The sequence below is a fragment of the Nicotiana sylvestris genome, chromosome 10 (genome assembly GCF_000393655.2).
Source record: "Nicotiana sylvestris chromosome 10, ASM39365v2, whole genome shotgun sequence".
NCBI classification, from domain to species: Eukaryota; Viridiplantae; Streptophyta; class Magnoliopsida; order Solanales; family Solanaceae; genus Nicotiana; species Nicotiana sylvestris.
The window spans coordinates 128,966,188-128,992,485 of NC_091066.1; the positions used below are offsets into that span (position 1 = coordinate 128,966,188).

The 26,298-nt window shown below is 40.5% G+C and overlaps 1 protein-coding gene across 1 annotated transcript; it reads left to right on the forward strand.

Moving 5' to 3' along the window:
- The first annotated feature begins 23,975 nt into the window (after positions 1 to 23,975).
- Positions 23,976 to 25,028, forward strand: LOC138879942 (uncharacterized). Its single transcript, XM_070159591.1, has 2 exons — positions 23,976 to 24,058; positions 24,290 to 25,028. Exons 1-2 carry the CDS (start codon positions 23,976 to 23,978, stop codon positions 25,026 to 25,028), a joined length of 822 nt encoding a protein of 273 aa, XP_070015692.1.
- Positions 25,029 to 26,298: the final 1,270 nt, after the last annotated feature.

Sequence of the window (26,298 nt, forward strand, 5' to 3'; positions counted from 1 at the left end):
ACAAAGAAATAATCAAACAGGCTCACATATTGGTAGTCTGAAATCAATCCCCAAAATTAGGGTTATTTCGAGAGGGAAAGGTCTGACTATAAAGAGTGCATAGCTTTAAACATGCGAGGCTGGAATTAAACAAACAGAGTGGTCATGCAATCAAGAGTAGAAGAACATAGCTAGAAGAGAGTGTCAGATAGCATGAGAGAAATCAGAAGGTCTTGCAAAGCTTAGCAAGAATCAGAGAACATGAGACGAACTTAGAAATTAGGGTTTTTGAAATCAAACTAGTTTAGACACAGGAAGCAAAACAATCGCACACAAGTGTTTTGAAAACCCCCAAAATCTAGGGTTTCCTCCATAGATTAAATGTAAAGACGAAAGCGTAGAAAATCAGGCAAAGTAAACTCATAAAATCCAAGGAACATAAACATTTCATGGAATCATAATGAAAGAAAACCCAGTAAAAGAAATCACTAGCAAACCCTAGGAGGAAATACAGTAAAAGAAAAATACATAGAAACCATAGTGAAAACACTTAGGAGTTACAACAAAGCAAAATACGGTAAGAAATCATAGTAGAACAAGTAAAAATCAAGGAAACCCTAGGTTCGAGAAGACGAATAGTCTTGAAAGAAAAAACTTGAAATGATGTAAGGAATACTTTAAAAACCTCAGAAATAGCACGGATCTGAAGTAGATCTAGAGAGAAACAAGAAAACCTCGAAATGGCATAGGGTTTCAGAGAAACCCTAGGAAATGAGAAAGGCCTGGAAAAGGGGCTGGTCCGAGTCGAGATGGACTCATAAGGCTAAGACACGCCGGAGATGAGCCGGAGATTGCCGTAGAACTTGAATCGACAAAGGTCCAGGTTCGATTCTTCGTGGCCAAGGCCATGGAACTTCAGTAATCAAGTGCGAGGAGCCTTACCCGAGGATAAACAATACTGGGTTGATAAACAATATGTAGGTATTAATTTAAAAATATTAGGATTGATTTTGTAATGAAAATTGCTATTAAATCTAGAAGTAGGCTAAAATTGCAATTTCATGCAATTTTAGTTTAAAAATACCAAATGGACTTGTAAAATTATGCAAAAATCATGTAAATTATATTTTGACGTAAATGTGATAGTGAAATAAATTATTCACCAAAACGGCAAGTTTTGGGAATAATTAATGGATTTTATAGTGCACAATAGGCCATAAATTGGTCTTAAAAATTATTAAAAATGCCAAAATCTTTTGGGGTGCTCATATATGCACACATATGCTATTTTAAAAATATATAGGGAAAAATTAGGTATCAACAACTACCCCTCTTTACCCGAGAAGGATAAAAGAGTTGTCGGGTAAAGACAAGATGACCAATTTTGACCGGATCGGTGATTGAAAAGAGTTTTGACCGAGCCCTAGGTTTTGAGCTGCCTACATATCCCTAGTTTTACAGGAATTAGGCCATATGCAGTTCAGGAACCATTGACGGAGTATGTCGATGTAGATTCGAAAAGACGGATGAAATGATTAGATTTGAAAAGGTGTTTGGAGTCGAATAGGCTGCGGAGGACCGGAGCGGGATCGCTCCTACTGAGACGTCCGTTTGCTAGCCGGTGTACTTGCAAATGAGCAAAGCGGCGTATATTGTGCATAATTAAAACATGATGCAAGTTCCCGTTGGACCATGAATGTTGTCTTCGGACGGTTAGGATGACGTCCTCGGACTATGATGTCCTGGGCCATGAAGAGCATAAAAGTAAAGATTCGCAGGCCATGAAATGGTGTTCTCGGGCTAAGCAGATGGTGCCTCCGAACTATGACGCCTTTGAATAAGTTGGCTATTTTTCAGCCCATGAGAAGGTGGTAATCTTTCAGCCGAATGAATGCAAAGAGTGGCGATTTTTTAGCCAAGGCGTGAATTTGAATGCAGGTGGCGATATTTCAGCCAAAGCGAGAATTTAAATAAAGTGGCGATATTTCAGCCATGCAGGATGGAGACAGAGCTTAGTCTCGAAAGGCAGATAGATATCCTTATGCAATATAGAGGTAGAGCTTAACCTCGAAAGACAGAGAATAGCCTTATGCAAAATATAGATGGAGACAAAGCTTAGTCTTGGAAGGCAGATAGATAGCCTTATGCAATATGGAGGTAGAGCTTAACCTCGAGAGGCAAAGAATAGCCTTATGCAAAAATATAGATGGAGACAGAGCTTAGTCTTGAAAGGCAGATAGATAACCTTATGCAATATGGAGGTAGAGCTTAACCTCGGAAGGCAGAGAGTAGCCTTATGCAAAATGCGGATAGAGACAGAGCTTAGTCTCGGAAGGCAGATAGATAGCCTTATGCAATATGGAGGTAGAGCTTAACCTCGAAAGGCATAGAGGTAGCCTTATGCAATGCAGGAAATGCGGATGGAGACAATGCTTAGTCTCGAAAGGCAGATAAGGTAGCCTTATGCAGGTGATGATGGAGGTAGAGCTTAACCTCGGAAGGCAGAAAAGTAGCCTTATGCAAGGATGCAGATGGAGACAGAGCTTAGTCTCGAAACGCAGATAAGGAGCCTTATGCAGGATGGAGGTAGAGCTTAACCTCGAAAGGAAGATAAGTAGCCTTATGTAAAATGCAGATGGAGGTAGAGCTTAACCTCGAAAGGCAGAAAGGTAGCCTTATGCAATGCAGGAAATGCGGATGGAGACAATGCTTAGTCTCGAAAGGCAAATAAGGTAGCCTTATGCAGGTGATGATGGAGGCAGAGCTTAGTCTCGAAAGACAAATAAGTAGCCTTATGCAAGAATACAGATGGAGACAGAGCTTAGTCTCGAAAGGCAGATAAGTAGCCTTATGCAGGATGGAGGTAGAACTTAACCTCGAAAGGTAGATAAGTAGCCTTATGCAAAATGCAGATGGAGGTAGAGCTTAACCTCGAAAGGCAGAAAGGTATCCTTATACAATGTAGGAAATATGGATGGAGACAATTCTTAGTCTCGAAAGGTAGATAAGGTAGCCTTATAAAGGTGCTGATGGAGGTAGAGCTTAACCTCGGAAGGCAGAAAAGTAGCCTTATGCAAGAATGCATATGGAGACAGAGCTTAGTCTCGAAAGGCAGATAAGTAGCCTTATGCAGGATGGAGGTAGAGCTTAACCTCGGAAGGTAGAAAAGTAGCCTTATGCAATATGCAGATGGAGGTAGAGCTTAACTTCGAAAGGTAGAAAGGTAGCCTTTTGCAATGCAGGGAATCGCAGATGGAGACAATGCTTAGTCTCGAAAGGCAGATAAGTTAGCCTTATGCAAGTGATGATGGAGGTAGTGCTTAACCTCGGAAGACAGAAAAGTAGCCTTATGCAAGAATGCAGATGGAGACAGAGCTTAGTCTCGAAAGGCAGATAAGTAGCCTTATGCAGGATAGAGGTAGAGCTTAACCTTGAAAGGCAGATAAGTAGCCTTATGCAAGAATGCAGATGGAGACAGAACTTAGTCTCGAAAGGCAGATAAGTAGCCTTATGCAGGATGGAGGTAGAGCTTAACCTCGAAAGGCAGATAAGTAGCCTTATGCAAGAATGCAGATGGAGATAGAGCTTAGTCTCGAAAGGCAAATAAGTAGCCTTATGCAGTGCAGGAATGTAAAGGAGCAAATAGTAGTAATTTTCTTAGCTGATAGGCGGTTTTGTATCTGGATGCTGAATCATAGATGACAAAGTGGCAAGTGCATCGGCGAACTCATTCTGTACCCTGGGAACATGCTGGAATTCCGTCTTTCTGAACCTCTTTCTCAATTCCTGTATGTGATGCAGATAAGGGAGTATTCTAGGATTCTTGGTTGCCCATTCTTCTCGAACCTGATGTATGAGTAGGTCCGAGTCTCCGATTACTAGTAACTCCTGAATGTTCATCTGACAACCTCTTCTAGTATATCATCCTCTTCTAAATCTATATCCGTTTGTTGCATTGCTTCGTTGCAAGTCACAGTTGTTGGTTCATAATCAAGATATGTAAGAGTAACGCTGTGTAAAATAAAGTAAATGATAGAGAAAAGTAATAAGAGTGCAATATATAATGAATTTGAAATGCTTTGATTGAAATTCATAATCGTTCGAGACATCAGAGCTCTTTTGGAAAGTAAAGACAATTTAGAAAGGAAAAGCAATTAAGAAAATAAAGATGCGATGCATGATGCTCGTTCAGCCTTGCTACCCCAAAGATGTCCAGGCACTGGTGGTCCTGACTGACCAATTGGTGAGGCGTTCCCCTCGGTTCACGGCTTGAATGGAAGGGCCTTCCTCCCCTTCCTCCTCAAAAATAACACAACAATCCATATCATCTTCCAGAAACAGGTTCTTTATTGCTGGTAGTTCCTCGTCTTCCTCTGATCCGTACAAAGTGTCGGCTGGCTGAAAAATCTGCTCCAACTGAGGTATAGGGTGCTCCAGCGTATAGTATGGTCCGCGCCATGGAGGTGACCAGTGGTTGAACTCCTCCCAAGTGTACTCATACCTTAGGCCAAAAGTTGTACCGTGCTTCTTCAGCTTGATAGGTTTGGTGATACCCTGCAGGTTCTTGCCAAGTCCTTTTCCGGGTTCATACCCGCTCCAATTCAGGATGCTTTCGATCTTGTTATCCCACCACTTGTCTTTGTCTACAACATTGACCCGCTCGATGTGGTGGTACGTTTCTCCTCCTGTCCTTCTTCTACCTCCGATCATCGGAATGGTTTGGCGACTGTATATAGGGTTGCTACCGTCGCCATGAATGATTACTTCCTGATGATTCCATTCAAATTTTACAGCTTGATGCAAAGTTGATGCTACAGACCCAGCGGCGTGGATCCAGGGTCATTCGGCAACAAATTGTAGGATGATGGTACGTCAATGACTTGGAACTCGACATCAAACCAGGTGGGTCCCATCTGTAAGCATAGGCTAATTTCTCCAATGGTGGACCTCTGAGATCCATCAAAAGCTTTGACACTGATAGCCCCATCTTTGACCTCGTGCAATCCCTTACCCAATGTCCTGAGAGTTATCAATGGACAAATGTTGAGGCTGGATCCCCCGTCGACTAAAATCCTGGTGATAAAGTGATCCTCGCATTGTGCAGTGATGTGCAATGCTTTATTGTGACCAAGCCCTTCTGGTGGTAATTCGTCCTCGTGGAAGGTGATCTTGTGGCTTTCCAGTACCTGCCCCACCATGTTTGCCATTTCGCCTCCTGTTATGTTGCTGGGAACATAAGCTTCACTCAGTATTTTCATTAAGGCGTTTTTATGTGCCTCAAAGTTTTACAAAAGAGCCAGAATAGAAATTTGTGCTGGCGTTTTGTTCAGTTGCTCGACGACTGAGTATTCTTTGGCTTGTATCTTCCTCCAAAGGTCATCCGGTCCGGTTTCAACAACCCGCCCGGAGGCTTGCTTGCTGGACTCTGCCAAGTGCTCCGGGGTGTATACCCTGCCTGTACTAGTCATGCCCTATGCGGCAATTGCTTCCCCGGTATATGTCTTTCCTTTCCTTCTAGCCTTAGCGGTGTAATCCTAAGGTATAGCATTTGTCTTGAACGGGGTCACGTCTGTCATGGAGACCAGAGTAGGCACCTTGGGAGGTAACACAGTAACTTCGACAGGTGTAGGCGCCTTTGGAATTCCGAACTCAACCTCAATCGGTTTTGGTGCCTTTGCGGAAGGTGCTTCAAACTCGAGTGGTACGGACACATTTACTACATCGCCCTTAGAGGGCTGAATCTAAACAACAATGGGATTGAGAGTAAATGTTGGTTTCTTAGGTTCGTCTCCTTCAACTATCAAACCGATTGACCCCTTGGGGTCCCAATCATCTTCAATCTCGATCATATGGATGCCTCCACCCTTGTGGTCAGGCAGGGGGTTGTTGTGGACATTAGGAACGGGATCCTTTGCTATAATGATCATGTTGTCAATCAAGTTCTGAATCTTGTCTTTCAACGAGCGACACTCGTCGATGGTTTGGCCCTTCATCCCGGAATGGTATGCGCAAGTCTTGTTTGGGTTGATCAATGGGGAAGGATTTTATAGAGTTACAGCTGGAATAGGGGTAACGTAACTGACTACTTTGAGTTTTTCATATAATTGGTCAATTGGCTCGACTATGGCGGTATATTGTCTGGGAGGTTTACGGTCGAAGTTTAGTCTAGGTCGGGGAAAGTTTTGGCGGGTAGGAGGTGATGGGTAGTGAGAAGGTTGGGAGTTGTATGCTTGGTATACGGGTGCAGGTTGAGAATATCTGGGTGAAGTGGGTTGATACGTAGGTGGTGGAGGTGATTGGTAAGCAGGTAGTGAAATTTGGTAAGTGGGTGATGGTGCTTGGTAGTTTAGGGTAGGTTGATATGTGAGTGAAGCTGAGGGATATGTTTGGTACTTCATAGGGGAATTGTTCCTTTGCGCAACCATTATGGAATTTACATCCTTTTTCTTCGACGAGCCACCAGACTGTAAAGCCTTGTTGGTAGCTTGCAATGCCTCAAGGTTAGTGACCATACCGTTTTTGATGCCTTCTTCAATCCTTTCTCCCAACTTGATGATGTCAGAGAACTTTTGGCCCTCTATCAGCATTAGCCTCTCGTAGTATTGCGGATCTTGAGCACGGACGAAAAACTTGTTCATTTGTTCTTCCTCCAAGGCCGGTCTGACCTTAGCAGCTTCTGACCTCCAACGAGTAGCATATTCGCGAAATGTCTCTGTGGGCTCCTTCTTGAGATTCTAGATATAGAACACATCTGGTGCGTTCTCAGTGTTGAACCTAAACCGGTCCATAAAGTCAGACGCCATGTTCACCCAACTAGTCCATTTCTTTGCATCCTGGCTAATATACCATGATAAAGCATCACCCTTCAAACTCCTCATGAACAGCTTCATGCGGATTTTCTCGTTCCTTCCGACTCCTACCAACTTGTCACAATACATTCTCAAGTGGACCCTGGGATCACCTGTACCATCAAACATCTCAAACTTGGGGGGTTTGTACCCCTCCGGGAGCTCAACATCTGGCTGAACACAGAGATCTTCGTAATTCAACCCTTCGACACCTTTGTTACCTTCGAAACCTTGAACCTGGCTAGTCAACTTCTTGATCTCAGCAACCAAATTCTGAATGAGGGAACTCTTGTCATCTGACTTGGCTGCACTTGTGATTGGCTGACTGTAGTGCGGCATAGTGTCCACAAAGATAGGAGTGTTATGGTCTTTTGTGGTGTTTTGTGGTTCAGGAATGAGTAGGGGAGTATTATGAGTGGGTTGCATTGGAGGTTGTGGGGTGTTTTGTGGAGGTGCAGAGTTCTGGGTGTTAATATCAGGAACGACAAGAGTGATTGACAGGCTTTCTAGGTTTCTAACTTGATCCAATTCCTCTCGGAATCTTAGAAAAGTTTTCTCCAGATGAGCAGCAGTCTCCTTGGTGATTGCAGCATTCTGAGAAGTTTCCTCAAGTTCCTTTCTAGCGCTTGCATCTCCCATTTTGCCTTTGTTCCTGTTTCCGGTAGGACTCGGAGGAGGAGGAGGTGGAGGACCCTTGGATCTTGTTGAGTATGTTGATGGTGCCAGAATACGCGAACTAACCTTTGGGGAGGGGAATAAAAAATAAAAGAAAAACAAAAGGTAAGAAGTTAGTGCGGGTTATGAGAAGAAAATGTTGCAATATTTAAACACATTGTGCAAGAATATAAATCGCGTCCTAATTTGGGTGCCTCGTTGTGCCTGAGGTAGGACTAGAGACAAATTAACTTGGAGAACTTATAATGCTAAATGCCTCATTTTATTGATAGAAATAAGACGAATCCCAAAACGACACTAAAATAGCGGAAAGTAAAAATATCACTAATGGCTATTGGCCTTATTACATTAAAAGCGAAAAGAAAGACTCCTAACTACTTGGCCCCAGAAGGACCTTTTTCAGGTTGAATGTTCTCGCTGATCAAGTCCTCCAGCTCGCGCAGATTTTCCAGTAAAAATGCTATCGCCAGACGTTCTCCTTTGCCTTCCTCAACATTTTGACAGTCGATGACTCTTTTCCTCACTTTCCCTTCCAATTCCAGCAAGCTGTACTCCAGGTATTCTATCTTCTCACTAGCCTTGGTGACTCTCTCCTTCCACTCGTTGATTTGGTTGCTCGATGGGAGGTTTCTCCACCAAGTCTGCAAGAGTGAAGGCATGTTTACCATACCGAAGTCAGGAACTTTGTCATTCATTTTCTGCAAAACAAAAGGGTTAATACCTCACCCCCACCGGACTCGACTATTTAATACCAATAATCAGCATACAAAGTATTTAGTTCTCCAAATAAATGCACAGAACATGTAGGTGTCCGTTTGGGTTTCAGGGAAACCCGATGGACTTTGGACAAGGCTATCTTAATGAGTCATTATGCGGACAACATAACTGACTTGGCTAGGTTTGACCATGATGCATGCACAGTTAAACAGAGTAAGGTTTCTATTTTTTGAAGTGCTCGACAAGGTACCCTTGAGCGGACAACTCAAGAGGGAAATGCGCGGAACCGTCGATTACATCGTTGATCGACTGGTTTTACCGCAAATATGCCTTTGCCACATTTAGGGGGTTTATAATATCGGAAGAGCGCAACCACTTATTATAAGCGTTGCTATAAGATTTGTTTTGGCACGAATGGAATATGATGTTGAGGAATGCAGTTATAATAATGAGACAAATTGCATGTATTTCCACGTTCATAAAGTAAAGATTACAATAAATGCTCTGAAATTACAACAGAATTGAAATAATAAGGCAGTAAAAGAAGATATTAAAAGGAAAGAAAAACATGAAGAGCCAAGTTAGTATTTTGATGAAATAATTAAAGATAGAAGGTAAAGGCAATTAAGGAAGCAATAAAGTCACAAAAGCACGTAATGGTAAACGCTTTAAAGGTTTCCTCAGCAGAGTTACCATGCTGTCGACGCCCCCTTTTTCTAAGGCGAAATCGGGTTTTACGACATTATGGACGAAACAACTCTTATTCCCTTTCGAGTATTGGGTTTGGAAGTTAAAGAGTCGCCACCTAATGATTATAGTACATTAGGACACTTTAAGAAGGGTTTGAGATGAAGAGACCAGAGATTAGGGTAAGGGCTTGAGATTATCTCGAGGGGAAGGTGTTAGGAAACCCTCAAGATCCACTAGTGTGGTTCCCGGCCATGCTACAATTGTGACTTTAAGAAGACAAGTAAGAGAACAAGCAAAGGGATTCACATAGCTTAGCAAACAAACTTAAGAGTTGAAGAAATAGAGTGTTCAGAAAATTAGTCTTAAAAGAAAACTAAAAAAAATTAACAAGTAAAGGGAAAGGGGGTCCTAGGTTTATTGATAATATGGATCACTTCGGTGTAATACCCAGCAATCATTCTCACACGAGATATTAGCGCACCGGTCATCATATCCATATTCTACCCTTCCCACCCCGTCAAGGTATTAAACGCGATTAGTCTCGTTTATTTATTGCATGCTAATACCCGTCCCGACCTATCAGTCCCGGGGTATTAGGACTTCTAATCCTAAAAGGGGGGGGGGGAGAAAAGGGATAGAGGCATATATGGAGTTTTAAAAGGATAAAACGACTAGGGCATCAATCAAAACAAATGGCAAATGAATAGGGAATGAAACAAACACACAAAAGGCTCATATAATCCCATAAATCACATAGTAACTAGTTTACCATGTCTTGCGTGTACTGATTTGGTCTTAAGTTAAAAAAAAATTAAGCGGCGAGCGGACTAGTTCATCACATACGTTTAGACAGAAAGTCTACATTAGGCAGTCCGGATCCAATTGTCAGCAGTTGAGGTATTTTAAACAAGTTACCGATTAAGCACCTAATGCAGAAGAGTTTAAGACAGAAGCTTGAAAATTATAGGAATTCAGAGATGACTTGAAAAATCAGCAGAATTGTTTAAGTAAAAGTACAGTGAAATTGTAAAGTAGAGTTTTCAGAAGTAAGAATGCTTTTAAAAGAAGAGTGAGTTTGAAACCTGTTTTGAAAGAGAGCTTCATGAGACGAATAAAAATTCAGGCAGAGAGTTGAAAATGTTTCAAAAAAAAAAGAAAATGCAAGTTTAGGAAAATTGCAGACAAGTTTGGACGAGCTTTGTTTGAAAACGCTGAAGCCAATGGCCTGGTTATCACTTATGCAGATTTAGGCGAGTCTGAAACCCTATAGGCAGGATATCTATACCTTGATTTTTAAGACTCGTTAAAGAGTTGGTAAATAGATGAATGTTTAATTACCCTATAGTTTGCCTAACGCATATGCATTTCCTATAGGCATAGTTTCTATATGCAATTGATTACATGAATGTTAGAATCCTATAGGCAGGATCTCTAGTGATTTGCAATATGATTGAACGTTAAACCCTATAGGCATGGTATCTAGGTGACTGAATTAGGAACATTAAACAAACCTATAGGCAGGATTTCTAGTAAAATTTAAAGCACAAAACACCTATAGGCATGATCTCTACCCTTTGATTTATGCAGGCAACATAAACCCCTCCCACACCCTTTACCAATATTTTCCCCGAGTTTCTTTTACAAAAATATTACTGAACCAAAAGAAAGAAGGGAAAATAATTAAAAATACATCACAACCTACAGCCAGATCCGAGCAGCCTAATTCAATCTTAATGCCCAACAACATGTGATTAACCAATTCCGAATTTCCAAAGCCTTCTCCTTACTCAGAATGTTTTCAAAGTTCCAAGGAGTCTTAAGAACTCCAGGCAATGCTTAACACTCTGAGTAATTATAATAGCAACAGAGTAGTGCAGTGTGGAAATGCCAGCCCTCAGGCATCCAAGTTCAGAGGGAGCTCAAGGGTCCCAAAGCATGACTTACCAAAGGGGGGAAGAACTTAAGGAACTAGGAGTAAGTGTAAAGTGAGGGGAGTTGAGGGAATCAGAGCAAAGGGTGGTCATACCCAGCCATGAGTATAGGCTGGCACATCCCTGACCCTTTACTTGATCCAAACAAATAAAGAGCAGACTTTTTAAAGTCAGACTTGAGCCTGGATGGTGATTAGGACACTACCAGACTCTAGTCAAGGCTCAGCACATAAAGGGGGAAGAAGGGAATGGGACTGATTTGAGTAAGGTTCAAGAGAACCTGGTCCCAGGTCATGGATAGCAATGGGATGCTACCCTAACCTAGAACAGTACTCACACATAAGGGGTCAAAGGGAAAGGGTTCACATGGAAAACATGTATAGAAAAACATCAAGGAAGGACAAGGAAGCATAACAGAACTTAAAGGTGAAGAAACATGAAGAAAGAACATAACATACTAAAGTATAGCTATAGAATGCAGGAAAGCACAATACAAATATATAGTGAGGGACATGTGAAAGGGAGAAGTAAACACATAGTTTTTGGAGAATGTTATTTAACTTATGGAGACATACCAGTTGCAACTTTCAAATAGCAGAACAAACAAAGCAAGAAAACAGCCAGAGAGTCCACTCAAGCCTCAGCAAACACTTGAGAAAAGCAAGAAAGATTCTATAGTCTAGCCTTGGCTTTCAGCCGACTAGACACATCAGTAGTACTAATAGTGGTAAAGAGAAGAGAGCTTTTAGTATGTGTGTGTTTTTGAACTCTGTTGTTCGTGTGTTTAAAGAAAAAAGAGCAGGGTATTTATAGTTTAAAAACCAGGCAAGTAAGCAAGGCAAAGAATAATTCAGTATCAATTAGAATCAATCAGGAGAAGGGGATTCCTTTAATGAGTCCAAATTTGAACGGTAAAAGGGCAGAGTTTTATTTAAGGAAAGAAAATCAAGTAACACATTGGGCAATGAAGGGTAAATACATAAGGGAACTTTAAAAATACACGGTTAGGTAAATAAGGTAAGAAGTAAATCAACTAGTACATAGTAAGTCAAGGAATCAAGGATTCGAAATCAATAATGAACCAAGTCAGAAAAAGGTCCAAATTAGACAAAGAAAGAATCAAACAAGCTCACATAATGGTAGTCTAAAATCAATCCCCAAAATTAGGGTTATTTCGAGAGGGAAAGGTCTGACTATAAAGAGTGCATAACTTTAAACATGCGAGACTGGAATTAAACAAACAGAGTGGTCATGCAATCAAGAGTAGAAGAACATAGCTAGAAGAGAGTGTCAGATAGCATGAAAGAAATCAGAAGGTCTTGCAAAGCTTAGCAAGAATCAGAGAACATAAGACGAACTTAGAAATTAGGGTTTTTGAAATCAAACTAGTTTAGACACATGAAGCAAAACAATCGCACACAAGTGTTTTGAAAACCCCCAAAATCTAGGGTTTCCTCCATAGATTAAATGTAAAGACGAAAGCATAGAAAATCAGGCAAAGTAAACTCAGAAAATCCAAGGAACATAAACATTTCATGGAATCATAATGAAAGAAAATACAGTAAAGGAAATCACTAGCAAACCCTAGGAGGAAATATAGTAAAAGAAAAATACATAGAAACCATAGTGAAAACACTTAGGAGTTACAGCAAAGCAAAATACGGTAAGAAATCACAGTAGAACAAGTAAAAATCAAGAAAATCCTAGGTTCGAGAAGACGAATAGTTTTGAAAGCAAAAACTTGAAATGATGTAAGAAATACTTTAAAAACCTCAGAAATAGCACGGATCTGAAGTAGATCTAGAGAGAAACAAGAAAACCTCGAAATGGTATAGGGTTTCAGAGAAACCCTAGAAAATGAGAAAGGCCTGGAAAAGGGGTTGGTCCGAGTTGAGATGGACTCATAAGGCTAAGACATGCTGGAGATGAGCCGGAGATGGCCGGAGATGGCCATAGAACTTGAATCGACAAAGGTCCAGGTTCGATTCTTCGTGGCCAAGGCCATGGAACTTCAGTAATCAAGTGCGAGAAGCCTTAGGAGACTGGTGGGTGGTGAAACCACCATGGATTTAGGTCAGAAAATGGCCGGAGAAGGTGAAGGGAGCTCATCAGAGAGGCGAGGAGGTGGAAGGTTCCAGAGAGAGTGAGATATAGAGAGATAGAGACGAGTGGGTGAATGAGAGGGGATTGGGGGGTCGTTAGGTTAAAAAAGGAAAGGGCCAACGGGGGCCGTTGATTAAAACAATCAACGGCCACGATTTTAAAATGGGATCCGGGCGGGTTCATTTAATTGGGTTTGGGTTGGGTAGAAATGAAATTGGGTTGGGAATTGGGGGGTTGAATTGAGCTGTAATTGAAATCAAAAAGAGGCTAAAATTGAAATGGCTATTTTTCCCTTTTGAATTTATAAAAATAGTAAAATATGTTAAAAATCAAATTAAAAATACTTGGTTGATAAAAAATATGTAGGTATTAATTTAAAAATATTAGGATTGATTTTGTAATAAAAATTGCTATTAAATCTAGAAGTAGGCTAAAATTGTAATTTCATGCAATTTTAATTTAAAAATACCAAATGGACTTGTAAAATTATGAAAAAATCATGTAAATTATATTTTGACGTATATGTGAGAGTGAAATAAATTATTCACCAAAACAGCAAGTTTTGGGAATAATTAATGGATTTTATAGTGCACAATAAGCCATAAATTGGTCTTAAAAATTATTAAAAATGCCAAAATCTTTTGGGGTGCTCATATATGCACACATATGCTATTTTGAAAATATATAGGGAAAAATTGGGTATCAACAGCTTGCTGTCGACGCCCCCTTTTTCTAAGGCGAAATCGGGTTTTACGACATTATGGACAAAACAACTCTTATTCCCTTTCGAGAATTGGGTTTGGAAGTTGAAGAGTCGCCACCTAATGATTATAGTACATTAGGACACTTTAAGAAGGGTTTGAGATGAAGAGACCAGAGATTAGGGTAAGGGCTTGATATTATCTCGAGGGGAAGGTGTTAGGCACCCCTCAAGATCCACTAGTGTGGTTCCCGGCCGTACTTAGTTGTGACTTTAAGAAGAGTAGAAGTAACAGACAATGTTTGCACATAAGGAATACAAATAAGTTGAAAGTTTTGAAAGAAAAGAGAGAGAAAAAAAAGACAAGTGGTTTTGGAAAGAGAAGATTGATTGAAGAAAACATTACTTTTAAGAATACATCACATCGTGTAAATAAAGAAAAAGGTCTTAGGTTTAAATACAATATGGATCACCTTGGTGCAATACCCAGCAATCATTCTCACACGAGATATTAGCGCACCGGTCATCATATCCATATTCTACCCTTCCCACCCCGTTAAGGTATTAAACGCGATTAGTCTCGTTTACTTATTGCATGCTAATACCCGTCCCAACCTATCAGTCCTGGGGTTTTAGGACTTCTAATCCTAAGGGGAGGAGGAAGGGAAGTATAGGCATATATGGAGTTGCAAAAGGATAAAGTACTAGGGCGTCAATCAAAACAAATAGCAAATGAATAGGGAATGAAACAAACACACAAAAGGCTCATATAATCCCCATAAATCACATAGTAACTAGTTTAGCATGTCTTGCGTGTACTGATTTGGTCTTTAAAAAAAAATAGCGGACAGATTGGTTCAACACGTAGATTTGGATAAAAAGTCTACATTAGGCAGCCCGTATCCAATTGTCAGCAGTTGAGGTATTTTAAACAAGTTACCGATTAAGCACCTAATGCAGAAGAGTTTAAGACAGAAGCTTGAAAATTGTAGGAATTCAGAAATGACTTGAAAAATCAGCAGAATTATTCAAGTAGAAGTACGGTGAAATTGTAAAGTAGAGTTTTCAGAAGTAAGAATGCTTTTAAAAGAAGAGTGAGTTTGAAACCTGTTTTGAAAGAGAGCTTCATGAGACTAATAAAAATTCAGGCAGAGAGTTGAAAATGTTTCAAAAAAAAAAAAAGAAAATGCAAGTTTAGGAAAATTGCAGACAAGTTTGGATGAGCTTTGTTTGAAAACGCTGAAGCCAATGGCCTGGTTATCACTTACGCAGATTTAGGCGAGTCTGAAATCCTATAGGCAGGATATCTATACCTTGATTTTTAAGACTTGTCTAAATCTGCGTAAGTGATAACCAGGCCATTGGCTTCAGCGTTTTCAAACAAAGCTCATCCAAACTTGTCTGCAATTTTCCTAAACTTGCATTTTTTTTAAACATTTTCAACTCTCTGCCTGAATTTTTATTCGTCTCATGAAGCTCTCTTTCAAAACAGGTTTCAAACTCACTCTTCTTTTGAAAGCATTCTTACTTCTGAAAACTCTACTTTACAATTTCACCGTACTTCTACTTAAACAGTTCTGCTGATTTTTCAAGTCATCTCTGAATTCCTACAATTTTCAAGCTCTATCTTAAACTCTTCTGCATTAGGTGCTTAATCGGTAACTTGTTTAAAATACCTCAACTGCTGACAATTGGATCCGGGCTGCCTAATGTAGACTTTTTATCCAAATCTACGTGTTGAACCAATCTGTCCGCTGTTTATTTTTTTTAAAGACCAAATCAGTACACACAAGACATGCTAAACTAGTTGCTATGTGATTTATGGGGATTATATGAGCCTTTTGTGTGTTTGTTTCATTCCCTATTCATTTGATATTTATTTTGATTGACACCCTAGTATTTTATCCTTTTGCAACTCCATATATGCCTATACTTCCCTTCCTCCTCCCCTTAGGATTAGAAGTCCTAAAACCCTAGGACTGATAGGTTGGGACGGGTATTAGCATGCAATAAGTAAACGAGACTAATCACATTTAATACCTTAACGGGGTGGGAAGGGTAGAATATGGATATGATGACCGGTGCGCTAATATCTCATGTGAGAATGATTGCTGGGTATTGCACCAAGGTGATCCATATTGTATTTAAACCTAGGACCTTTTTCTTTATTTATACGATGTGATGTATTCTTAAAAGTAATGTTTTCTTCAATCAATCTTTTCTTTCCAAAACCACTTCTTAAAACCAATTGTCTTTTTTCTCTCTCTTTTCTTTCAAAACTTTCAACTTATTTGTATTCCTTATGTGCAAACATTGTCTGTTACTTCTACTCTTCTTAAAGTCACAACTAAGTACGGCCGGGAACCACACTAGTGGATCTTGAGGGGTGCCTAACACCTTCCCCTCGAGATAATCTCAAGCCCTTACCCTAATCTCTGGTCTCTTCATCTCAAACCCTTCTTAAAGTGTCCTAATGCACTATGATCATTAGTTGGCGACTCTTCAACTTCCAAACCCAATTCTCGAAAGGGAATAAGAGTTGTTTTGTCCATAATGTCGTAAATCCCGATTTCGCCTTAGAAAAAGGAGGCGTCGACCGCATAGCGACTCTGCTGGGGAATGTTGGATGTAGATAGTAGACCTTTGTGAGTTGAGCGATTGTTTCGAGGGTTTCGACTTTGAAAAGTGAATGCGTTTTGCCTTGCGATCTGAGTTCCTGCATCCAAAGAAAAATCATGAGTTCTGTAGAGGGGGAAGGTTAGTTCGTATCCCTTGGCTCCTGACGTTACGTATCATTGGGGTAGCATTGCTAAACGACGGAGATGCAAATGATGTTTATGCATGATTCAGTAAATGTAATGTAAGTATATATATTTTGAAAAAAATGATTTTATTTTGGATGAACCAACAACCCCAACGTGGTTCAAGACACGACAACCTTGCTTGCTCCGAAATTTTGAGGGTCCTCCTCAAAATTCTGCCCCAGTTCACTGGGTTGGCGCTGCTGACGGCTGTGCTGAATAACTGAAAGCAGATCGATTCCCGAATTTTGAGGGTCCTCCTCAAAATTCTACCCCAGTTCACTGGGTTGATGCTGCTGACGGCTGTGCTGAATAACTGAAAACGGATCGATTCCAGAATTTTGAGGGTCCTCCTCAAAATTCTGCCCCAGTTTACTGGGTTGATGTTGCTGACGGCTGTGCTGAATAACTGAAAGCGGATTGATGTTGATGCGAAGGCCGACAAACTGACTTCGGAATTTTGAGGATCCTCCTCAAAATTCTGCCCCAGTTCCAATAGCGGGGAAAATGGAATTTTTATTAAAATGTGACCGAACCCATAGGGCTGCCTATGTATCCCCTCTTAAACGGGAATCAAGTAAGGCGTAGTTCAAATTACATCATAAAGAAAAGCATACGATCAAATGTAGTATCTCTTTACTGCGTCTGAGTTGATCGGCTTCGGCCAGACTTCTCCGTCCATTTCTGCAAGAATAAGGGCTCCTCCGGTTAGAACTCGGTGAACCATGTATGGACCCTGCCAATTGGGAGAGAATTTCCCTTTGGCTTCGACTTAATGTGGAAATATCTTCTTCAACACCAGCTGTCCTGGTGTAAACTTCCTTGGTTTAACTCATTTGTTGAAGGCTCTGGACACTCTGTTCTGGTATAACTAACCGTGACAGACTGCATTCATCCTCTTTCCATCTATAAGGGCTAACTGCTTGTAGCGACCTTTTACCCATTCTGCGTCATCTAACTCGGCTTCTTGTATGATCCTTAATGATGGAATTTCTACCTCAGCGGGAATGACCGTCTCTGTACTATAAACTAGCATGTAGGGAGTTGCCCCGGTTGATGTGCGGACTGTGGTACGATAACCCAATAAGGCGAATGACAACTTCTCATGCCATTGTTTGTGCCTCTCGATCATCTTCCTTAGTGTCTTCTTGATGTTTTTGTTGGCCGCTTCTACGGCTCCATTCATCTGCGGTCTATAAGCCGTAGAGTTCTTATGTCTGATCTTGAAAGTCTCACACATTGTTTTCATTAGGTCGCTGTTAAGATTGGAACCGTTGTCGGTGATGATTGACTCTGGAATTCCAAACCGACAAACAATACGGTCGCGGACGAAATCTTTTACCACCTTCTTGGTAACTGCTTTGTATGATGCTGCTTCAACCCATTTAGTAAAATAATCAATTTCTACCAAGATGAACATGTGCCTGTTTGACGCGGCAGGCTCGATTGGACCGATAACATAAATTCCACAAGCGGCGAACGGCCATGGTGAGCTTGTTGCATTAAGCTCGTTTGGAGCCACTTTTATTATATCTGCATGTATCTGACAGCGATGGCACTTTCGGACATGCTGGATGCAGTCTGTTTCCATAGTCATCCAGAAATATCCTCCCCGGAGTATCTTTTTTGCTAAAACAAAACCATTCATGTGCGGTCCGTAGGTCCCTGAATGTAGGTGGTGGAGAATGTTGATACTCAATTTTTCCCTAGGTATTTTTGTACCCAAAATATTTTCAAAATGACATATATGTGCATATATAAGCACCCCAAAGGGTTTTGGCATTTTTAACGATTTTAAACCAATTTATTGCCTATTTTTACACCATAAAATCCCATAATTATTCCCAAAGCTTGCCATTTTGGAGGATAATTTGTTTTATTCTCATTTTACATCAAAATATAATTTACATGTTTTTTTCATAATTTTACATGTCCATTTGGTATTTTTAAACTAAAATTGCATGAAATTGCAATTTTAGCCTACTTCTAGATTTAATAGCAATTTTTATACAAAATCAATCCCAATATTTTTAACATTAATACCTACATATTGTTTATCAAACCAGTATTTTTAATTTTATTTTTAACATCTTTTACTATTTTTATAAATTAAAAAGGGAAAAATGGCTATTTCAATTTTAGCCTCTTTTTGATTTCAATTACAGCCTAATTCTAACCCCCAATTCCCAACCCAATTTCATTTCTACCCGACCCAGACCCAATTAAACGAACCCACCCAGATCCCATTTTAAAATCGTGGTCGTTGATTGTTTTAATCAACGGCCCCCGTTTGCCCTTTCCTTTTTTAACCTAACGACCCCCAATCCCCTCTCATTCACTCACTCATCTCTATCTCTTTATCTCTCACTCTCTCTGGAACCTTCCACCTCCTCGCCTCTCCGATGAGCTCCCTTCACCTTCTCCGGCCATCTCCGGCTCATCTCCGGCGTGTCTTAGCCTTATGAGTCCATCCCGACTCGGACAAGCCCCTTTTCCAGGCCTTTCTCATTTTCTAGGGTTTCTCTGAAACCCTATGCCATTTCGAGGTTTTCATGTTTCTCTCTATATCTACTTTAGATCCGTGCTATTTCTGAGGTTTTAAAGTATTTCTTACATCATTTCAAGTTTTTGCTTTCAAAACTGTTCGTCTTCTCGAACCTAGGGTTTCCTTGATTTTTACTAGTTCTACTGTGATTTCTTACCGTATTTTTCTTTGCTTTAACTCCTAAGTGTTTTCACTATGGTTTCTATGTATTTTTCTTTTACTGTATTTCCTCCTAGGGTTTGCTAGTGATTTCCTTTACTGTGTTTTCTATCATTATGATTCCATGAAATGTTTATGTTCCTTGGATTTTCTGAGTTTACTTTGCCTGATTTTCTACGCTTTCATCTTTACATTTAATCTATGGAGGAAACCCTAGATTTTGGGGGTTTTCAAAACACTTGTGTGCGATTGTTTTGCTTTCTGTGTTTAAACTAGTTTGATTTCAGAAACATTAATTTCTAAGTTCGTTTCATGTTCTCTGATTCTTGCTAAGCTTTGCAAGACCTTCTGATTTCTCTCATGCTATCTGACACTCTCTTCTAGCTATGTTCTTCTACTCTTGATTGCATGACCACTCTGTTTGTTTAATTCCAGCCTCGCATGTTTAAAGCTATGCACTCTTTATAGTCAGACCTTTCCCTCTCGAAATAACCCTAATTTTGGGGATTGATTTCAGACTACCATTATGTGAGCTTGTTTGATTCTTTCTTTGTCTAATTTGGACCTTTTTCTGACTTGGTTCATTATTGATTTCGAATCCTTGATTCCTTGATTTACTATGTACTAGTTGATTTACTTCTTACCTTATTTACCTAACCGTGTATTTTTAAACTTCCCTTATATATTTACCCTTCATTGCCCAATGTGTTACTTGATTTTCTTTCCTTAAATAAAACTCTGCCCTTTTACCATTCAAATTTGGACTCCTTAATTAAAAGAATCCCCTTCTCCTGATTGATTCTAATTGATACTGAATTATTCTTTGCCTTGCTTACTTGCCTGGTTTTTAAACTATAAATACCCTGCTTTTTTTCTTTAAAGACACGAACAATAGAGTTCAAAAACACACACACACACTAAAAGCTCTCTTCTCTTTACCACTATTAGTACTACTGCTATTTCTAGTCGGCTAAAAGCCAAGGCTAGACTATAGAATCTTGCTTGCTTTTCTCAAGTGTTTGCTGAGGCTTGAGTGGACTCTCTGTCTGTTTTCTTGCTTTGTTTGTTCTGTTGTTTGAAAGTTGCAACTGGTATGTCTCCATAAGTAAAATAACATTCTCCAAAACTATGTGTTTACTTCTCCCTTTCACATGTCCCTCACTATATATTTGTATTGTGCTTTCCTGCATTCTGTAGCTATACTTTAGTCTGTTATGTTCTTTCTTCATGTTTCTGCACCTTTAAGTTCTGTTATGCTTCCTTGTCCTTCCTTGATGTTTTTCTATACATGTTTTCCATGTGAACTCTTTCCCTTTGACCCCTTATGTGTGAGTACTGTTCCAGGTTAGGGTAGCATCCCATTGCTAACCATGACCTGGGACCAGGTTCTCTTGAACCTTACTCAAATTAGTCCCATTCCCTTCTTCCCCCTTTATGTGTTGAGCTTTGACTAGAGTCTGGTAGTGTCCTAATCACCATCCAGGCTCAAGTCTGACTTTAAAAAGTCTGCTCTTTATTTGTTTGGATCAAGTAAAGGGTCAGGGATGTATCAGTCTATACTCATGGCTGGGTATGGCCACCCTTTGCTCTGATTCCCTCAACTCCCCTCACTTTAAACTTACTCCTAGTTCCTTAAGTTCTGCCCCCCCCCATTTGGTAAGGCATGCTTTGGGACCCTTGAGCTCCCTCTGAACTTGGATGCCTGAGGGCTGGCATTTCCATACTGCACTACTCTGTTGCTATTTACTCAGAGTGTTAAGCATTGCCTGGAGTTCTTAAGACTCCTTGAAACTTTGAAAACATTCTGAGTAAGGAGAAGGCTTTGGAAATTCGGAATTGGTTAATCACATATTGTTGGGCATTAAGGTTGAATTAGGCTGCTCGGGTCTGGCTGTAGGCTGTGATGTATTTTTAATTATTTTCCTTTCTTTCTTCTGGTTCTGTAATAACTTTGTAAAAGAAACTCGGGGAAAATATTAGTAAAGGGTGTGGGAGGGGTTTATGTTGCCTGCATAAATCAAAGGGTAGAGATCATGCCTATAGGTCTTTTGTGCTTTAAATTTTACTAGAAATCCTGCCTATAGGTTTGTTTAATGTTCCTAATTCAGTCACCTAGATACCATGCCTATAGGGTTTAACGTTTAATCATATTGCAAATCACTAGAGATCCTACCTATAGGATTCTAACATTCATGTAATCAATTGCATATAGAAACCATGCCTATAGGAAATGCATATGCGTTAGGCAAACTATAGGGTAATTAAACATTCATCTATTTACCAACTTTTTAACAAGTCTTAAAAATCAAGGTATAGATATCCTTCCTATAGGGTTTCAGATTCGCGTAAATCTGCGTAAGTGATAATCAGGCCATTGGCTTCAGCGTTTTCAAACAAAACTCGTCCAAACTTGTCTGCAATTTTCCTAAACTTGCATTTCTTTTTTCTTTTTTTGAAACATTTTCAACTCTCTGCCTGAATTTTTATTTGTCTCATGAATCTCTCTTTCAAAACAGGTTTCAAACTCACTCTTCTTTTAAAAGCATTCTTACTTCTGAAAACTCTACTTTACAATTTCACCGTATTTCTACTTAAACAATTCTGCTGATTTTTCAAGTCATCTCTGAATTCCTACAATTTTCAAGCTTCTGTCTTAAACTCTTCTGCATTAGGTGCTTAATCGGTTACTTGTTTAAAATACCTCAACTGCTGACAATTGGATCCGGGCTGCCTAATGTAGACTTTTTATCCAAATCTACATGTTGAACCAATCTGTCCGCTGTTTATTTTTTTAAAGACCAAATCAGTACACGCAAGACATGCTAAACTAGTTACTATGTGATTTATGGGGATTATATGAGCCTTTTGTGTGTTTGTTTCATTCCCTATTCATTTGCTATTTGTTTGATTGACGCCCTAGTATTTTATCCTTTTGCAACTCCATATATGTCTATACTTCCCTTCCTCCTCCCCTTAGGATTAGAAGTCTTAAAACCCTAGGAGTAATAGGTTGAGATGGGTATTAGCATGCAATAAGTAAACGAGACTAATCGCGTTTAATACCTTAACGGGGTGGGAAGGGTAAAATATGGATATGATGACCGGTGTGCTAATATCTCGTGTGAGAATGATTGCTGGGTATTGCACCAAGGTGATCCATATTGTATTTAAACCTAGGACCTTTTTCTTTATTTATACGATGTGATGTATTCTTAAAAGTAATGTTTTCTTCAATCAATCTTTTCTTTCCAAAACCACTTGTCTTTTTTTTCTCTCTATTTTCTTCCAAAACTTTCAACTTATTTGTATTCCTTATGTGCAAACATTGTCTGTTACTTCTACTCTTCTTAAAGTCACAACTAAGTACGGCCGGGAACCACACTAGTGGATCTTGAGGGGTGCCTAACACCTTCCCCTCGAGATAATCTCAAGCCATTACCCTAATCTCTAGTCTCTTCATCTCAAACCCTTCTTAAAGTGTCCTAATGCACTATAATCATTAGGTGGCGACTCTTCAACTTCCAAACCCAATTCTCGAAAGGGAATAACAGTTGTTTTGTCCATAATGTCGTAAAACCCGATTTCTCCTTAGAAAAAGGGGTCGTCGACAGCATGGCGACTATGCTGGGGAAACCTTTAAGGCTTTTACCATTACGTGCTTTTGTGACTTTATTGCTTCCTTAATGGCATTTACCTTCTGTCTTTAATTATTTCATCAAAATACTAACTTGGCTCTTCATGTTTTTCTTTCCTTTTAATTTCTTCTTTTGCTGCCTTATTATTTCAATTCTGTTGTAATTTCAGAGCATTTATTGTAATCTTTACTTTATGAACGTGGAAATACATACAATTTGTCTCATTATTATAACTGCATTCCTCAACATCATATTCCACTCGTGCCAAAACAAATCCTATAGCAACGCTTATAATGAGTGGTTGCTGGAACCCAAAGTCCATCGAGTTTCCCTGAAACCCAAATGTACACCTACATGTTTTGTGCATTTATTTGGAGAACTAAATGCTTTTTATGCTAATTATTGGTATTAAATAGTCGAGTCCGGTGGGGGTGAGGTCTTAACCCTTTTGTTTTGCAGAAAATAAATGACAAAGTTCCTGACTTCGGTATGGTAAACATGCCTTCACTCTTGCAAACTTGGTGGAGAAACCTCCCATCGAGCAACCAAATCAACGAGTGGAAGGAGAGAGTCACCAAGGCTAGTGAGAAGATAGAATACCTGGAGTACAACTTGCTGGAATTGGAAGGGAAAGTGAGGAAAAGAGTCATCGACTGTCAAAATGTTGAGGAAGGCAAAGGAGAACGTCTGGCGATAGCATTTTTACTGGAAAATCTGCGCGAGCTGGAGGACTTGATCAGCGAGAACATTCAACCTGAAGAAGGTCCTTCTGGGGCCAAGTAGTTAGGAGTCTTTCTTTTTTGCTTTTAATGTAATAAACAATAGCCATTAGTGACATTTTTACTTTCCGCTATTTTAGTGTCATTTTGGGATTCGTCTTATTTCTATCAATAAAATGAAGCATTTAGCATTATAAGTTCTCCAAGTTAATTTGTCGCGAGGCCTACCTCAGGCACAACGAGGCACCCAAATTAGGACGCGATTTATATTCTTGCACAATGTGTTTAAATATTGCAACATTTTCTTCTCATAACCCTCACTAACTTCTTACCTTTTGTTTTTCTTTTATTTTTTATTCCCCTCCCCAAAGGTTAATTCGTGCATTCTGGCACCATCAGCATACTCAACAAGATCCAAGGGTCCTCCACCTCCTCCTCCTCCGAGTCCTACCAGAAACAGGAACAAAGGCAAAATGGGAGATGCAAGCGCTAGAAAGGAACTTGAGGAAACTTCTCAGAATGTTGCAATCACCAAGGAGACTGCTACTCATCTAGAGTAAACTTTGCTAAGTTTCCGAGAGGAATTGGATCGAGTTAGAAACCTGGCAAGCCTGTCAATCACTCTTGCCGCTCCTGATGTTAACATCCAGAACCCCGCACCTCCACAAAACACCCCACAACCTCCGATGCAACCCACTCATAATACTCCACTACTCGTTCCTGAACCACAAAACACCACAAAAGACCATAAAACTCCTATCTTTATGGACACTATGTCGCACTACAGTCAGCCAATCACAAGTGCAGCCAAGTCAGATGACAAGAGTTCCCTCATTCAGAATTTGGTCGCTGAGATCAAGAAGTTGACTAGTCGGGTTCAAGGTTTCGAAGGTAACAAAGGTGTCGAGGGGTTGAATTACGAAGATCTCTATGTTCAGCCAGATGTTGAGCTCCCGGAGGGGTACAAACCCCCCAAGTTCGAGATGTTCGATGGTACAGGTGATCCCAGGGTACACTTGAGAATGTATTGTGACAAGTTGGTAGGAGTCGGAAGGGACGAGAAAATCCACATAAAGCTGTTCATGAGGAGTTTGAAGGGTGATACTTTATCATGGTATATTAGCCAGGATGCAAAGAAATGGACTAGTTGGGTGAACATGGCGTCTGACTTTATGGACCGGTTTAGGTTCAACACTGAGAACGCACCAGATGTGTTCTATATCCACAATCTCAAGAAGACGCCCACAGAGATCTTTCGCGAATATGCTACTCGTTGGAGGTCAGAAGTTGCTAAGGTCAGACCGGCCTTGGAGGAAGAACAAATGAATAGGTTTTTAGTCCATGCTCAGGATCTGCAATACTACGAGAGGCTGATGCTGATAGAGGGCCAAAAGTTCTCCGACATCATCAAGTTGGGAGAAAGGATTGAAGAAGGCATCAAAAACGGTATGGTCATAGCCTCGAGGCATTGCAAGCTACCAACAAGGCTTTACAATCTGGTGGCTCGTCGAAGAAAAAGGATGTAAATTCCGTAATGGTTGCGCAAAGGAACAATTCCCCTATGAAGTACCAAACCTATCCCTCAGCTTCACTCACATATCAACCTACCCTAAACTACCAAGCACCATCACCCACTTACCAAATTCCACCACCTGCTTACCAATCACCTCCACCACCTACGTATCAACCCACTTCACCCAGATATTCTCAACCCGCACCCGTATACCAAGCATACAACTCCCAACCTTCTCACTACCCATAACCTCCTACCCGCCAAAACTTTCCCCGACCTAGACTAAACTTCGACCGTAAACCTCCCAGACAATATACTGCCATAGGCGAGCCAATTGACCAATTATATGAAAAACTCAAAGTAGCCGGTTACGTTACCCTTATTCCAGCCGTAACTCCAAAAAATCCTTCCCAATGGATCAAGATTCAGAACCTGATTGACAACAAGATCATTATAGCAAAGGAGCCCGCTCCTAATGTCCGCAATGACCCCCTACCTGACCACAAGGGTGGAGGCATCTAAGGGCGATGTGGTAAATGTGTCCGTACCGCTCGAGTTTGAAGCACCTTCCGCAAAGGCGCCAAAACCGATTGAGGTTGAGTTCGGAATTCCAAAGGCACCTAAACCTGTCGAAGTTACTGTGTTACCTCCCAAGGTGCCTATTCCGGTCTCCATGACAGACGTGACCCCGTTCAAGACAAATGCTATACCTTGGGATTACACCGCTGAGGCTAGAAGGAAAGGAAAGACATATAACGAGGAAGCAATTGCCGCACAGGGCATGACTAGGACAGGCAGGGTATACACCCCGGAGCACTTGGCTGAGTCCAGCAAGCAAGCCTCCGGGCGGGTTGTTGAAACCGGACCCGATGACCTTTGGAGGAAAGTACAAGCCAAAGAGTACTCAGTCGTCGAGCAACTGAACAAAACGCCAGCACAGATTTCTATTCTGGCTCTTCTGCAAAGCTCTAAGGAACATAAAAATGCCTTAATGAAAATACTGAGTGAAGCTTATGTTCCCAGCAACATAACAGGAGGCAAAATGGCAAACATGGTGGGGCAGGTACTGGAAAGCCACAAGATCACCTTCCACGAAGACGAATTACCACCAGAAGGGCTTGGTCACAACAAAGCATTGCACATCACTGCGCAATGCGAGGATCACTTTATCACCAGGATTTTAGTCGACGGGGGATCCAGCCTCAACATTTGTCCATTGATAACTCTCAAGACATTGGGTAAGGGATCGCACGAGGTCAAAGACGGGGCTATCAGTGTCAAAG

What these genes read in the sequence shown, in the direction of transcription:
- LOC138879942 (XM_070159591.1), top strand. Translation starts at nt 23,976, where the DNA reads ATGGGAGATGCAAGCGCTAGAAAGGAACTTGAGGAAACTTCTCAGAAT. An exon ending in GAGACTGCTACTCATCTAGA is followed by an intron (nt 24,059 to 24,289) that starts GTAAACTTTGCT and finishes GTCGCACTACAG; the next exon opens with TCAGCCAATCACAAGTGCAG.